Source organism: Oncorhynchus mykiss, chromosome 14 (genome assembly GCF_013265735.2).
Source record: "Oncorhynchus mykiss isolate Arlee chromosome 14, USDA_OmykA_1.1, whole genome shotgun sequence".
Classification (NCBI taxonomy): Eukaryota; Metazoa; Chordata; class Actinopteri; order Salmoniformes; family Salmonidae; genus Oncorhynchus; species Oncorhynchus mykiss.
The window spans coordinates 38,752,743-38,770,168 of NC_048578.1; the positions used below are offsets into that span (position 1 = coordinate 38,752,743).

Here is a 17,426-nt window from a genome sequence, read left to right on the forward strand (position 1 = left end):
CCCCGGCTCCCAGCCCCCGGCTCCCAGCCCCCGGCTCCCAGCCCCCGGCTCCCAGCTCCCGGCTCCCAGCCCCCGGCTCCCAGCCCCCGGCTCCCAGCCCCCGGCTCCCAGCCCCCGGCTCCCAGCTCCCGGCTCCCAGCCCCCGGCTCCCAGACCCTCCTTTTCTTTCATCTCCTTGTTATTACAATTATTGTTGTGATGGTCATTCTAATAATAAGTAGTATTGTTATTAGTAGGCTTGGTATATAGTATTAGTATCCTTGTATAAACACCAAACTTTAGGCCTAAGAGCCCTTCCCGTCTAGTCTTAATACTGTAACTTACTTAGGTCTATAATTCAAAACGTATATAGGCTACCAGTATCAATCAATTATTTATTAGTTCATGCCATCACGCAGCATTTATGAGATATTCATGTTTTGAAATGCAATCAAGCATTTAAAAAAATAAATAATTAAATAACAAAGATAGCTTTGAATAATTCGCCTAAATAATAAAATAAACTGCAATTCACGAATGCATGCAACTGTTTTTATCCCCCCCCCCCCCCCCGATAGAACAGACTCTCTGACACACGTTGTAGCGGTATTTATTAGAGAGGGGTGAAGAACGATTTTGTTCGGGCGCCAGGCAGGTATTAACCATGCCGAAAGGAAAAGAGTAGAATAGAGAGAGTACCACTACCAGACCCACACACACATCAGCAGAAGAGACTGCCTAGAGGGTAGCCTGTTTACCAGATAGCCAGTGGAGAGAAAAAAAGAATACACACCATATAAAACCCACATCACAGCACAGGGGTAACCCAAACAAGAATACCTCATACAATAATACTAATACTAATAATGGCAGAGCAATTTAACAGCAACTTCATACAAGAAAGAACCCAGTCATCAACATAGGATTTGCAATAATATGTATTATTGTCCAGTGGAGGAGCGCATGAATGTGGGGGGTGTTCATAGACACAACAAAGGCCTTAAAAATGTCCACAATCTTCTCGGCCACATGTCATTAGTACACCTCAATACAGTTCACATAATATACAACTTGCAAGCAACCTCCCTTTTAACTAAAATGTCCACCCAAATACTTCTGGCAGGGCAATAATAGTCCAGCTCTAATGAACTTCAATGAGAAGTGCATTGGAAAAATAGAGAGTCTGTTGCAGGGTAAAGCATTGGAACGATAGAGGGAAGAGAAAAAGGAAAAGAGAACAAGAGAGATCTTTGCTGTGGTCTTCAGGCGTGCAGGTGTACTGTCTGACTGTCCGATGGTTTGTATGTTAAAGCTTCGCAACAATGTTGCTACTAATCCATACGATTCATAACGGGCGCGGTCCCAAACGAAAACAACCACGACCTAGAGCGATTACACCGATGATTGAGTTAAATACTTTATAAACTACACACGCTGAAAACAAACAAAACTTCTGCAGCACAGCACACACAATCAAACTGTCGCGCCACCAAAGAGCCCCTCCCCAAAGAGCTGAATGAGCTCTCTTTATTTCCTCCTTCCTTACTGCTCATGCGCTCTTAAAAGTGGCAGTGCACGGTGAAGGCTCCGTGCAGATTTCGCCACAACGTGTTTAATATTGTTTACACTGTTTCAAATGGTCATAAAATTATAATATCACAGCACCCGTTTGGCACACATAAAACTAAAACGCAAGACTTGCAGTATACACTCCTTTCTATTGATCTACAGTAGTTTCCACAACTAAGTGAAAACGTCTTCCGCAGATCTCGACTTCCCCTTTCCCTCCTGAGCAACCAGTAAACATTTCACCGATTCGAGTTTCTTTTCAAAGTCCTCCCTATTCGTTTTGCTGTCACGTGTTCCGAGTTTGTTATAAACAACGTGTTGATGATGGGTCAGGTCCCTATTGGTCACATGTAAGCAACGTGTTGATGATGGGTCAGGTCCCTATTGGTCACATGTAAGCAACGTGTTGATGATGGGTCAGGTCCCTATTGGTCACATACATGCTTTTGCCTACATGTTTCATGTAAATAGAGCACGGATGACTTTGGGCACCGGTTATATTCTGTCAATATCAGAATCAAAATAAAAGTTAAATAAATATAGCCAAAGAAAAGTTAAGGAAATGAATGCACTGAAAAGAAAAATCTAACGTTCATGGTTTTAGTTGTGTTTGGTTTTATGTTCCTCTGAAACCTTGGGGCAACAGGGGCGGGGGGGGGGGGGGGGGGGGGGGGAAGAGTAGAGGCACAGTGACAGTCAGTTACAAATGCATAATGAGGAACTTCCTTCCTGTCATTCAGGGGTGAATCTTAATTTAATGTTAATTGTATAGCTTTCAACACCTTCTCCAAATACATTGGAGGAGAAGATCTTAAAGGGATACTTTAACTACTTCCCCAGAGTCAGCTGAACTCGCGAATAGCATATTTATGTCTCTGCGTCCAGTATGAAGGAAGTTGGAGGTTGTTTTGTGAGCCAATGCTAACTAGCGTATAGCGCAATGACAAGAAGCATGCTATCAGATACCCCATAGACTTCCAGTCATTGCGCTAGCGCTAGTTAGCAACTTCCTTTAAAACTGCACACAGAGACATAAAAGCGCTAACCACATGTTCATCTGACCCTGGGAAGATAAAGGGCCTTATTGTCAAATCCCTAAATGTTTATGTTCCTCCCCTCAGGCTCTCTCCAATACGTTTAGAGAAGCAGGGAAGGAAGAGATTACAGGGAATCAAGTAAAGACAATTGAGCTTCACTGTTTAAAATGTGAGCGCTCCTGCATGAGGTCCCAGGTGTTGCTGTTCCACTGAAGGACAGAGGCGTTGCTCTAATTTGAGATGGTGAATTAACAACGTCACCCAAATGAGTCTGGAGCCGGACCGGGGCTAACCCTCAGAACAGCCTCAATTCATTGGGGAATGGACTCTACAAGGTATTGAAAGTGTTCCACGGGGATGCTGGCCCATGTTGACGCCAATGCTTCCCACAGCTCTGTCAAGTTGGCTGGATGTCCTTTTGGTGGTGGGCCATTCTTGATACACACGGGAAACTGTGGAGCGTGAAAAACCCAGCAGCGTTGCGGTTCTTGACACAAACCGGTGCGCCTGGCACCTACTACCATACCACTGTTCAAAAGGTACTTCAATCTTTTGTCAATCAAATCATTGTCTCAGTTGTCTCAAGGCTTAAAAATCCTTCTTTAACCCGTCTCCTCCACTTCATCTACACTGATTGAAATGGATTTAACAAGTGACATCAAATCAGGGATCATAGCTTTCACCTGGTAAAAAGTAATGAATTTTAAAGTTTATAGTGCCATTTGGAACACAGGCCTTGGTAGAAACTGCTATTGTTGGAATAAACTGGGAGTGTCTGAAATGGTAGCCTATTCCCTACACTCACTATGTGGTTCACTGGTCAAAAGTAGTGCACTATAAGGAATAGGGTGCCAACTGGGACTCACCCTACCACTGTGTTTCAGATCCACGGCACAAGAGGAGGAGTAGGCAAAACGAGATGCTGGGATGGCGGATTGGAGAGCGGTTTTAAGGCTCTTCCTAAAAAGTTAATATCTTCTGGCAGGATGTTATCTTAAAGGGATAGTTCAGGATTTTGGCAATGAAGCCCTTTATCCATTTCCCCCCAGAGTCAAATGAACTCATGGATACCATGTTTATGTCTCTGTGTGCAGTCTGAAGGAAGTTTCAAACTAGCATTAGCACAATTGCTAGCTAGCATTAGCGCAATGACCAGATGTCTTTGGTAACTGCTAGCATGCTAGTAGAAACCATTGTCAAAAATCCCCAAGTATCCATTTAAGCCAGTGACTAAGCAACTGGGAGAAAGGAAAGGCATTTTGGGACACGAGTCTCTTTAAGAGAGAACAGGAAAGGAAACAGCGAAGGGAAGACTATTTATATTAAGGCTGGGTCCATATAGTGCACACTACTTTTAACCAGAGCCTTGGTCAAACGTAGTGCACTCGGAAAATTAGGGTGTCAATTTGTGATGCAAACAAACACTTATAAAAGCTGTTATTTATCTCCTTTTTTACTTCTTTATTCTGTTATTATCTGTATCAAACACCGTCTGTAAATTATACAAGGCAAGGGAATGAATCATTAGTTAAAAGGGAAGCAATGTATTGGGTTATTAAGTTTAAATCCAGTTATTTAATGAGGCTAAGAAATATTAAATTACAGATTTGCTTTGGAATGGAGAAAAGGAACCGGTGGACGACTTCAATGGAGCGATTTAAAAAAGTGAAACGAGCAGAAAGGAGGATGAAACGTTTAGTTTATAACACGACTCACTAAAAGGGGTAAAACGGTTTTTTCTCAACTCACGGAAGGAAATCTTAAGTGAAAATATTAGCTTAGTTAAAAGTTTAGTTTCAAAAAGGTCAAGTCTTCTGTCTACTTTAGAGCGCTGACACAAACGGCACCCTATTCCCTGTGTAGTACACTACTTTTGACCTGAGTAGAATGGACTCTGGACAAAAAGAAGTGCACTATATATGAAATAGGGTGCCATTTGGAACAAACTCTAAGGTTCTTTTAAGGTAGCAGAAGGTGGATGAAACCCAAGGTTACTTTGAGGCACTGGTGTAAAGTACTTAAGAAATAATAATTTAAAGTACTAATTAAGTAGTTTTTGGTGGTATCTGTACTTTACTATTTATATTTTTGCAGACTTGTTCCATACATTCTATTCTCTCTGACACCCAAAAGTACTCATTACGTTTTGACAGGAAAATGGTCCAATTCACTCACTTATCAAGAGAACATCCCTGGTCATCCCTACTGTCCCTGATCTGGTGGACTCACTGAACAGAGAACATCCCTGGTCATCCCTACTGTCCCTGATCTGGAGGACTCACTAAACAGAGAACATCCCTGGTCATCCCTACTGCCTCTGATCTGGAGGACTCACTAAACAGAGAACATCCCTGGTCATCCCTACTGCCTCTGATCTGGTGGACTCACTGAACAGAGAACATCCCTGGTCATCCCTACTGCCTCTGATCTGGAGGACTCACTAAACAGAGAACATCCCTGGTCATCCCTACTGTCTCTGATCTGGAGGACTCACTAAACAGAGAACATCCCTGGTCATCCCTACTGTCTCTGATCTGGCAGACTCACTAAACAGAGAACACCCCCGGTCATCCCTACTGACTCTGATCTGGAGGACTCACTAAAAAGAGAATGTCCCTGGTCATCCCTACTGCCTCTGATCTGGTGGACTCACTAAACAGAGAACATCCCTGGTCATCCCTACTGTCTCTGATCTGGAGGACTCACTAAACAGAGAACATCCCTGGTCATCCCTACTGTCTCTGATCTGGCAGACTCACTAAACAGAGAACATCCCTGGTCATCCCTACTGCCTCTGATCTGGTGGACTCACTAAACAGAGAACATCCCTGGTCATCCCTACTGACTCTGATCTGGAGGACTCACTAAACAGAGAACATCCCTGGTCATCCCTACTGTCTCTGATCTGGAGGACTCACTAAACAGAGAACATCCCTGGTCATCCCTACTGCCTCTGATCTGGTGGACTCACTGAACAGAGAACATCCCTGGTCATCCCTACTGCCTCTGATCTGGTGGACTCACTGAACAGAGAACATCCCTGGTCATCCCTACTGCCTCTGATCTGGTGGACTCACTAAACAGAGAACATCCCTGGTCATCCCTACTGTCTCTGATCTGGAGGACTCACTAAACAGAGAACATCCCTGGTCATCCCTACTGCCTCTGGTCTGGAGGACTCACTAAACAGTGAATGTCCCTGGTCATCCCTACTGTCTCTGATCTGGAGGACTCACTAAACAGAGAACATCCCTGGTCCTCCCTACTGTCTCTGATCTGGAGGACTCACTAAACAGAGAACATCCCTGGTCATCCCTACTACCTCTGATCTGGTGGACTCACTAAACAGAGAACATCCCTGGTCATCCCTACTGTCTCTGATCTGGAGGACTCACTAAACAGAGAACGTCCCTGGTCATCCCTACTGCCTCTGATCTGGAGGACTCACTAAACAGAGAACATCCCTGGTCATCCCTACTGTCTCTGATCTGGCGGACTCACTAAACAGAGAACATCCCTGGTCATCCCTACTGCCTCTGATCTGGTGGACTCACTAAACAGAGAACATCCCTGGTCATCCCTACTGTCTCTGATCTGGAGGACTCACTAAACAGAGAACATCCCTGGTCATCCCTACTGTCTCTGATCTGGAGGACTCACTAAACAGAGAACATCCCTGGTCATCCCTACTGTCTCTGATCTGGTGGACTCACTAAACAGAGAACATCCCTGGTCATCCCTACTGTCTCTGATCTGGCGGACTCACTAAACAGAGAACATCCCTGGTCATCCCTACTGCCTCTGATCTGGTGGACTCACTAAACAGAGAACATCCCTGGTCATCCCTACTGTCTCTGGTCTGGCGGACTCACTAAACAGAGAACATCCCTGGTCATCCCTACTGCCTCTGATCTGGTGCTCACTAAACAGAGAATGTCCCTGGTCATCCCTACTGCCTCTGATCTGGAGGACTCACTAAACAGAGAACATCCCTGGTCATCCCTACTGTCTCTGATCTGGAGGACTCACTAAACAGAGAACATCCCTGGTCATCCCTACTGTCTCTGATCTGGCAGACTCACTAAACAGAGAACATCCCTGGTCATCCCTACTGTCTCTGATCTGGTGGACTCACTAAACAGAGAATGTCCCTGGTCATCCCTACTGCCTCTGATCTGGAGGACTCACTAAACAGAGAACATCCCTGGTCATCCCTACTGCCTCTGATCTGGAGGACTCACTAAACAGAGAACATCCCTGGTCATCCCTACTGTCTCTGATCTGGAGGACTCACTAAACAGAGAACATCCCTGGTCATCCCTACTGACTCTGATCTGGAGGACTCACTAAACAGAGAATGTCCCTGGTCATCCCTACTGCCTCTGATCTGGTGGACTCACTAAACAGAGAACATCCCTGGTCATCCCTACTGTCTCTGATCTGGAGGACTCACTAAACAGAGAACATCCCTGGTCATCCCTACTGTCTCTGATCTGGCAGACTCACTAAACAGAGAACATCCCTGGTCATCCCTACTGTCTCTGATCTGGAGGACTCACTAAACAGAGAACATCCCTGGTCACCCCTACTGCTTCTGATCTGGAGGACTCACTAAACAGAGAACATCCCTGGTCATCCCTACTACCTCTGATCTGGAGGACTCACTAAACAGAGAACATCCCTGGTCATCCCTACTGCCTCTGATCTGGAGGACTCACTAAACACAAACCCTTCGTAAATTATATACGAGTTTTGGAGTGTGCCCCTGACATGACAGCAATGTAAGAAGTGGGCTGTGGATCAACATGTTACCCGTTTCCCCAGGCTAACGAGGCAGATCAATGTGTTGCCCGTTTCCCCAGGCTAACGAGGCAGATCAATGTGTTGCCCGTTTCCCCAGGCTAACGAGGCAGATCAATGTGTTGCCCGTTTCCCCAGGCTAACGAGGCAGATCAATGTGTTGCCCGTTTCCCCAGGCTAACGAGGCAGATCAATGTGTTGCCCGTTTCCCAGGCTAACAAGGCAGAACAAGTGGTAGCCAGTTCTTATTGTCATTCAGCAGGATTCTCAAACATAGTTCTTTAAAACAGATGGAACAGTGGAGAGAAGGCCAGGTGTGAGTCAGAAGAGCCATGGGTGGGATTTGAACCCATGCTGACTGGTATGTGTGTACCGGGGTCAGCGGATCTAGAAGCAGGGCACAGCATGTATAGTGTTCGTAACAACGTAAAGCTAGACCACACAGCATATACAGTGCCAATAACAATGTAAAGCTAGACCACACAGCATGTACAGTGCCAATAACAATGTAAAGCTAGACTACACAGCAGGATACAGCATGTACAGTGTCAATAACAATGTAAAGCTAGACCACACAGCATGTACAGTGCCAATAACAATGTAAAGCTAGACCACACAGCATGTACAGTGTTAATAACAATGTAAAGCTAGACTACACAGCATGTACAGTGTTAATAACAATGTAAAGCTAGACTACACAGCATGTACAGTGTTAATAACAATGTAAAGCTAGACCACACAGCATGTACAGTGTTAATAACAACGTAAAGCTAGACCACACAGCATATACAGTGTTAATAACAATGTAAAGCTAGACCACACAGCATGTACAGTGTTAATAACAATGTAAAGGTAGACCACACAGCATGTATAGTGTTCGTAACAACGTAAAGCTAGACCACACAGCATATACAGTGTTAATAACAACGTAAAGCTAGACCACACAGCATGTACAGTGCCAATAACAATGTAAAGCTAGACTACACAGCATATACAGTGTTAATAACAACGTAAAGCTAGACCACACAGCATGTACAGTGTTAATAACAACGTAAAGCTAGACCACACAGCATGTACAGTGTTAATAACCATGTAAAGCTAGACCACACAGCATGTACAGTGTTAATAACAATGTAAAGCTAGACCACACAGCATGTACAGTGTTAATAACACTGTAAAGCTAGACCACACAGCATGTACAGTGTTAATAACAATGTAAAGCTAGACCACACAGCATGTATAGTGTTCGTAACAACGTAAAGCTAGACCACACAGCATGTACAGTGTTAATAACAACGTAAAGCTAGACCACACAGCATGTACAGTGTTAATAACAATGTAAAGCTAGACTACACAGCAGGATACAGCATGTACAGTGCCAATAACAATGTAAAGCTAGACTACACAGCATGTACAGTGCCAATAACAATGTAAAGCTAGACCACACAGCATGTACAGTGTCAATAACAATGTAAAGGTAGACCACACAGCATGTACAGTGCCAATAACAATGTAAAGCTAGACCACACAGCATGTACAGTGCCAATAACAATGTAAAGCTAGACCACACAGCATGTACAGTGCCTTCAGAAAGTATTTAGACCCCTTGACTTTTTCCACATTTTGTTGTGTTACAGCCTGAATTTAAAATGGATTAAATTGTGATGTTGTGTCACTGGTCTACACACAATACCCCATATAATGACCAATAATAATGTTTCAACAACTGTTGACAAAATAATTTAACGTTAAAAGCTAAAATGTATTGAGTCAATAAGTATTTTAACCCCTTTGTTATGGCAAGCCTAAATAAGTTCAGGAGTAAAAATGTGCTTAAAAAGTCACAATAAGCTTCATGGACTCACTGTGTGCAATAGTGGTGTTGAACATGATTATCTCTGTACCCCACAAATACAATTATCTTTAAGGTGCCTTTCGAGCAGTGCATTTCAAACACAGATTCAACCACAAAGACCAGGGAGGTTTTCCAATGCCTCGCAAAGAAGGGCACCTATTGGTAGATGGGTTAACAAACAAAACATACATTGAATATCCCTTTGAGCATGGTGAAGTTATTAATTACACTTTGGATGGTGTATCAACACACCCAGTCACTACAAAGGAACAGGCCTAACTCAGTTGCCGGAGAGGAAGGAAACCGCTCAGGGATTTTACCATGAGGTCAATGGTGACTTTAAAACAGTTACAGAGTTTAATGGCTGTAATGGGAGAAAACTGAGGATGGATCAACAACATTGTAGTTACTCCACAATACTAACCTAAATGACAGAGTGAAAAGAAGGAAGCCTGTACAGAATAAAAATATTCCAAAACATGCATCCTGTTTGCAACAAGGCACTAAAGTAAAACTGTAAATAGAATGTGTTAAGTTTGGGGCAAACACAACACATCCCTGAGTACCACGTCATATGCTCAAGCATGGTGGTGGCTGCATCATGTTATGGGTATGCTTGTCATCGGCAAGGACTAGGGGGTTTACTTTAACATTACAAAAAAAATGTATAGAGCTAACCAGCTTCAAAACCCTGGAGGAAAACCTGGTTGTCTGCTTTCCCCCAGACACTGGGAGATGAATTCATCTTCCAGCAGGACAATAACCTAAAACACAAGGCCAGATCTACACTGGAGTTGTTTACCAATATGGCATTGGATGTTCCTCAGTGGCCAAGTTACAGTTGTGACATAACTTGGCTTGAAAATATATGACAAGACTTGAAAACGGCTGTCAACAATGATCAACCACCAACTAAACAAAATTTTAATTTTTTTTTTTTTACGAATTATGTGCAAATATTTGACAATCCAGGTGTGCAAAGCAATTAGAGACTCACCCAGCTCTTACCACTAGACATGTAAAGCACATCAGTTCTTACCCCAGAGACCACGAGCTCTCCTCCCAGGTTCTGGACCTCTGCTTTCACCTTACTACAGATGTTGAGCTGGTGGCAGTACAGAGCAATACGCTGCAGGTAGGCCAACAGGTCCTGCTTACAGGCCGAGTCTGGACACTGGAGAGACCGAGAGAGAGAGAGATGGGGTTAGACTAGGATATATAGGCTGTCTGGACACTGGAGAGACAGAGAGAGAGAGAGATGGGGTTAGACTAGGATATATAGGCTGTCTGGAGAGAGAGAGAGACAGAGACCGAGAGAGAGAGAGATGGGGTTAGACTAGGACATATAGGCTGTCTGGACACTGGAGAGACAGAGAGAGAGAGCGAGAGAGCGAGCGAGCGAGCGAGCGAGAGAGAGGGAGAGGGTTAAACTAGGACATGCAGGCAGAGTCTGGACACTGGAGAGAGAGAGTGTGTGTGTGTGTGTGTGTGCGCCCAACCACAGCCAGTCTTCCATGACCTTTCAGGACACACACACAAGAAATGCCAATTCACCATATTACAGTTAATGACACAGCAGCATTTTAATGTGCTGCAGGGTGGTGTGTGTGAGATGCACTGTACAGCTAGCCTGGTGGGGGGGGGGGGGGGGGGGGGGGGGGGGGGGGGTGTCAGGCCTGGTGGAATAGGAAAGGCTATATTTTCCTGGTTTGGTGTGTACCAGCCACTGCCTGTCAACAGAGTTAATGGATACCAGCCCAGTCATCAGATCTCCCAGAGAACCCAGAGAGAGGGCCTGAGAGTGTGTGAGTACTTTGTGTGTGTGTGTGTGTGTACATGACACTGATTAAGGCTGATGTGTTGCGGGAGCCACTGTCTTTTGATGTAAGCCTGGCCGTGAAGTCTGGACAGCCCAAGCATACTGCTCTGTTACCCACGAATAGATATAACACACTAATGGCTGTGTGTGGGGGTGAAACACAGTATGATGAAGACTTACTACATCTACAGGGGTGAAACACAGTATGATGAAGACTTACTACATCTACAGGGGTGAAACACAGTATGATGAAGATTTACTACATCTACAGGGGTGAAACACAGACTCACTACATCTACAGGGGTAAAACACAGACTCACTACATCTACAGGGGTGAAACACAGACTCACTACATCTACAGGGGTGAAACACAGACTCACTACATCTACAGGGGTGAAACACAGACTCACTACATCTACAGGGGTGAAACACAGACTCACTACATCTACAGGGGTGAAACACAGACTCACTACATCTACAGGGGTGAAACACAGACTCACTACATCTACAGGGGTGAAACACAGACTCACTACATCTACAGGGGTGAAACACAGACTCACTACATCTACAGGGGTGAAACACAGACACACTACATCTACAGGGGTGAAACACAGACTCACTACATCTACAGGGGTGAAACACAGACTCACTACATCTACAGGGGTGAAACACAGACTCACTACATCTACAGGGGTGAAACACAGACTCACTACATCTACAGGGGTGAAACACAGACTCACTACATCTACAGGGGTAAAACACAGACTCACTACATCTACAGGGGTGAAACACAGACTCACTACATCTACAGGGATGAAACACAGACTCACTACATCTACAGGGGTAAAACACAGACTCACTACATCTACAGGGGTGAAACACAGACTCACTACATCTACAGGGGTGAAACACAGTATGATGAAGATGTACTACATCTACAGGGGTGAAACACAGACTCACTACATCTACAGGGGTGAAACACAGACTCACTACATCTACAGGGGTGAAACACAGACTCACTACATCTACAGGGGTGAAACACAGACTCACTACATCTACAGGGATGAAACACAGACTCACTACATCTACAGGGATGAAACACAGACTCACTACATCTACAGGGGTGAAACACAGACTCACTACATCTACAGGGGTGAAACACAGACTCACTACATCTACAGGGGTGAAACACAGACTCACTACATCTACAGGGGTGAAACAGAGACTCACTACATCTACAGGGGTGAAACACAGACTCACTACATCTACAGGGGTGAAACACAGACTCACTACATCTACAGGGGTGAAACACAGACTCACTACATCTACAGGGGTGAAACAGAGACTCACTACATCTACAGGGGTGAAACACAGACTCACTACATCTACAGGGATGAAACACAGACTCACTACATCTACAGGGATGAAACACAGACTCACTACATCTACAGGGGTGAAACAGAGACTCACTACATCTACAGGGATGAAACACAGACTCACTACATCTACAGGGATGAAACACAGACTCACTACATCTACAGGGGTGAAACAGAGACTCACTACATCTACAGGGGTGAAACAGACTCACTACATCTACAGGGGTGAAACACAGACTCACTACATCTACAGGGGTGAAACACAGACTCACTACATCTACAGGGATGAAACACAGACTCACTACATCTACAGGGGTGAAACACAGACTCACTACATCTACAGGGGTGAAACACAGTATGATGAAGACTCACTACATCTACAGGGGTGAAACACAGTATGATGAAGACTCACTACATCTACAGGGATGAAACACAGACTCACTACATCTACAGGGGTGAAACACAGACTCACTACATCTACAGGGGTGAAACAGACTCCCTACATCTACAGGGGTGAAACACAGACTCACTACATCTACAGGGATGAAACACAGACTCACTACATCTACAGGGGTGAAACAGACTCACTACATCTACAGGGGTGAAACACAGACTCACTACATCTACAGGGGTGAAACACAGACTCACTACATCTACAGGGGTGAAACACAGACTCACTACATCTACAGGGGTGAAACACAGACTCACTACATCTACAGGGGTGAAACACAGACTCACTACATCTACAGGGGTGAAACACAGACTCACTACATCTACAGGGGTGAAACACAGACTCACTACATCTACAGGGGTAAAACACAGACTCACTACATCTACAGGGGTGAAACACAGACTCACTACATCTACAGGGGTGAAACACAGACTCACTACATCTACAGGGGTGAAACACAGACTCACTACATCTACAGGGGTGAAACACAGACTCACTACATCTACAGGGGTGAAACACAGACTCACTACATCTACAGGGGTGAAACACAGACTCACTACATCTACAGGGATGAAACACAGACTCACTACATCTACAGGGGTAAAACACAGACTCACTACATCTACAGGGGTGAAACACAGACTCACTACATCTACAGGGGTGAAACACAGACTCACTACATCTACAGGGGTGAAACAGAGACTCACTACATCTACAGGGGTGAAACACAGACTTACTACATCTACAATGAACACTGGCCATGGCTGCACTGTGGGTCCCGGTCAACAGTAGTGTAGTATATAGGTAACAGGGTACTACTATTTGGGACATAACCTGTGTGTGTGTGAGAGAGAGATGATCATCAAACTGTGTATATGACCTGAGAGCCTCCAGGACTGACGGAGCCTTTATCTGATATCACACCTCTGAACTGGTGAGGTGTGTGTGTGTGTGTGTGTGAGCGATGAGGCTGTAACGTGTTCGGTACCACCGGCAGGGAGAGCAGTGTGACTTGAGATTCACGGCATAGTTCCAGCACATCGGGATAACAACGTGCTGTGTGTGTGTGTGACAGGCTCCCTGGCGGATTTACAAATCCCCGTCGTCTGGTAAGACGATCTCTAACCGACTGGAATTGGGGATTTGTTTTTTGTTTTATTTCTGTGTAAAAGACCCCACTATGTCAAGCTGAAAAGCTCCACTTCAGACAGAACTGTGAAGACCCGGTTCAGGTGTCTGAGGTAAAAGTTACAAAAGGCCCTAGAATCAAACAGTATTAAGTCTTCTATTGGACTACTGGGGGGGGGGGGGGGGGGTCTCTAGTTATAATGTCTACTAGTTTCATCTCTCCCAGTCAGTCCTCCCAGTCAGTCCTCATGTTTCTGAAACACAGCTAAATAAAGACATCATGATCAATCAAGACAATCTGAAACCGACTGGCTCCCTCTACTTAGTCTCCTCCACTCCTCCCTCTCCCCAGTCTCTTTCCCTCCCTCTCCTCCATCCCTCCCTCCCTCTCCTCCCTCCATCCATCCCTCTCCTCCCTCCCTCTCCTCCCCTCCATCCATCCCTCCCTCTCCTCCCCTCCATCCATCCCTCCCTCTCCCCAGTCTCTTTCCCTCCCTCTCCTCCATCCCTCCCTCTTCTCCATCCATCCATCCCTCTCCTCCCTCCCTCTCCTCCCCTCCATCCATCCCTCCCTCTCTCTCCCCAGTCTCTTTCCCTCCCTCTCCTCCATCCCTCCCTTTCCTCCATCCATCCATCCATCCCTCCCTCCCTCTCCTCCATCCATCCCTCCCTCTCCTCCATCCATCCCTCCCTCTCCTCCATCCCTACCTCCCTCTCCTCCATCCATCCATCCATCCATCCATCCCTCCCTCCCTCCCTCCCTCCCCTCCCCTCCATCCATCCCTCCCTCTCCTTCCTCCCTCTCCTCCCTTCCATCCATCCCTCTCCTCCATCCCTCCCTCCCTCTCCTCCATCCATCCATCTCTCTCCTCCATCCATCCATCCATCCCTCCCTCTCCTCCATCCCTATCCTCCCCTCCATCCATCCATCCATCCCTCCCTCTCCTCCATCCATCCCTCTCCTCCATCCATCCATCCCTCCCTCCCATCCATCCCTCCCTCCCATCCATCCCTCCCTCCCATCCATCCATCCCTCCCTCTCCTCCATACCTCCCTCCCTCTCCTCCATCCCTCCCTCCCTCCCTCCCTCTCCTCCATCCCTCCATCCATTCATCCCTCCCTCCATCCATCCCTCTCCATCCATCCATCCCTCTCCTCCCTCCCTGCCTCTCCTCCCTCCCTCCCCTCCCTCCCTGCCTCTCCCCCTCCCTCCCCTCCCTCCCTGCCTCTCCCCCTCCCTCCCCTCTCCTCCTCACCCTTCTCAGATTGATAAAATGATGCTCCAGATTTGCGTAGGGACTAATTAAATCACAGTGACAGGTTGGAGATGTTAACATGACAGATAGACTCAGGGGGTACGTCCCAAATGAAATTCTCTCTATTGACCCCGGTCAAAAGTAGTGCACTATACAGGGAATAGGGTGCCACCCTGGTCAAAAGGGTGGACCAGTCACTGAGCAATACTACTAAACATGCTGTTATAGGCCAGTCACTGAGCAATACTACTAACCATGCTGTTATAGGCCAGTCACTGAGCAATACTACTAAACGTGCTGTTATAGGCCAGTCACTGAGCAATACCACTAAACATGCTGTTATAGGCCAGTCACTGAGCAATACTACTAAACGTGCTGTTATAGGCCAGTCACTGAGCAATACTACTAAACATGCTGTTATAGGCCAGTCACTGAGCAATACTACTAAACGTGCTGTTATAGGCCAGTCACTGAGCAATACTACTAAACGTGCTGTTATAGGCCAGTCACTGAGAAATACTACTAAACACGCTGTTATAGGCCAGTCACTGAGCAATACTACTAAACGTGCTGTTATAGACCAGTCACTGAGCAATACTACTAAACATGCTGTTATGGGCCAGTCACTGAGCAATACTACTAAACGTGCTGTTATAGGCCAGTCACTGAGCAATACTACTAACCATGCTGTTATAGGCCAGTCACTGAGCAATACTACTAACCATGCTGTTATAGGCCAATCACTGAGCAATACTACTAAACGTGCTGTTATAGGCCAGTCACTGAGCAATACTACTAACCATGCTGTTATAGGCCAGTCACTGAGCAATACTACTAACCATGCTGTTATAGGCCAGTCACTGAGCAATACTACTAACCATGCTGTTATAGACCAGTCACTGAGCAATACTACTAACCATGCTGTTATAGGCCAGTCACTGAGCAATACTACTAAACATGCTGTTATAGACCAGTCACTGAGCAATACTACTAAACATGCTGTTATAGGCCAGTCACTGAGCAATACTACTAACCATGCTGTTATAGGCCAGTCACTGAGAAATACTACTAACCATGCTGTTATAGGCCAATCACTGAGCAATACTACTAAACATGCTGTTATAGGCCAGTCACTGAGCAATACTACTAAACATGCTGTTATAGGCCAGTCACTGAGCAATAGTACTAACCATGCTGTTATAGGCCAGTCACTGAGCAATACTACTAAACATGCTGTTATAGGCCAGTCACTGAGCAATAGTACTAAACGCAATCCATTAAAATTAAAATAAAAAAGCTACAATGTTTATTTCTAAACTGATACTTGAAGCCTCCCGTTCGCCGTTCAGGGGCATAAAACATCTAGCTGATTCTAAGTCGAGATCATTTAATATAAATGCTGAGGGAGTAGAATAGGTGGGGGCAGGTAGGTGCTTAGTATATTGAGTAGTGAGTAGAATAAGAGGTGGCAGGTTAATAGTGCTTAGTATATCGAGTAGTGAGTAGAATAAGAGGTGGCAGGTAGGTGCTTAGTATATCAATGTCTGTATCCATACTCATATGTACAAGTCAGTTGTTTACCTAAACAATAAAATATAGCAAAAAAGTAACCCAATATGCATGAAGTGTGGTTGAAAAAAAACTAAAAACACCCGGCAAGACACCCGGCAAGGCACCCGGCAAGGCACCCGGCAAGGCACCCGGCAAGGCACCCGGCAAGGCACCCGGCAAGGCACCCGGCAAGACACCCGGCAAGACACCCGGCAAGACACCCGGCAAGACACCCGGCAAGACACCCGGCAAGGCACCCGGCAAGACACCCGGCAAGACACCCGGCAAGGCACCCGGCAAGGCACCCGGCAAGGCACCCGGCAAGACACCCGGCAAGGCACCCGGCAAGGCACCCGGCAAGACACCCGGCAAGGCACCCGGCAAGACACCCGGCAAGACACCCGGCAAGACACCCGGCAAGACACCCGGCAAGGCATAGGCCTATAAACCAGGCCTGAGAAAAATAATAATATATATATTAAAATAATAATTGTGTCGTTACACAATTCATAGGGGGGGGGGGGGGGGGAATACCAAATAAATAATAATAACAACTTGTCTTTGGTACATAATTGGTCTAACCTATAAACCAACGTTAGAAGGGG

General features: G+C 45.8%; 1 protein-coding gene across 5 annotated transcripts in view; it reads right to left on the minus strand.

Annotated features, from left to right (window-relative positions):
- LOC110489233 (catenin alpha-1) overlaps positions 1-17,426 on the minus strand; it is a 224,576-nt gene that overhangs the window by 8,653 nt on the left and 198,497 nt on the right. For all 5 annotated transcript variants that reach the window (XM_036943519.1, XM_036943518.1, XM_036943520.1 and 2 more), the window contains one exon: positions 10,280-10,414. In XM_036943519.1, the coding sequence (XP_036799414.1) occupies positions 10,280-10,414 (135 nt within the window). The remainder of the gene's footprint in view (positions 1-10,279; positions 10,415-17,426) is intronic.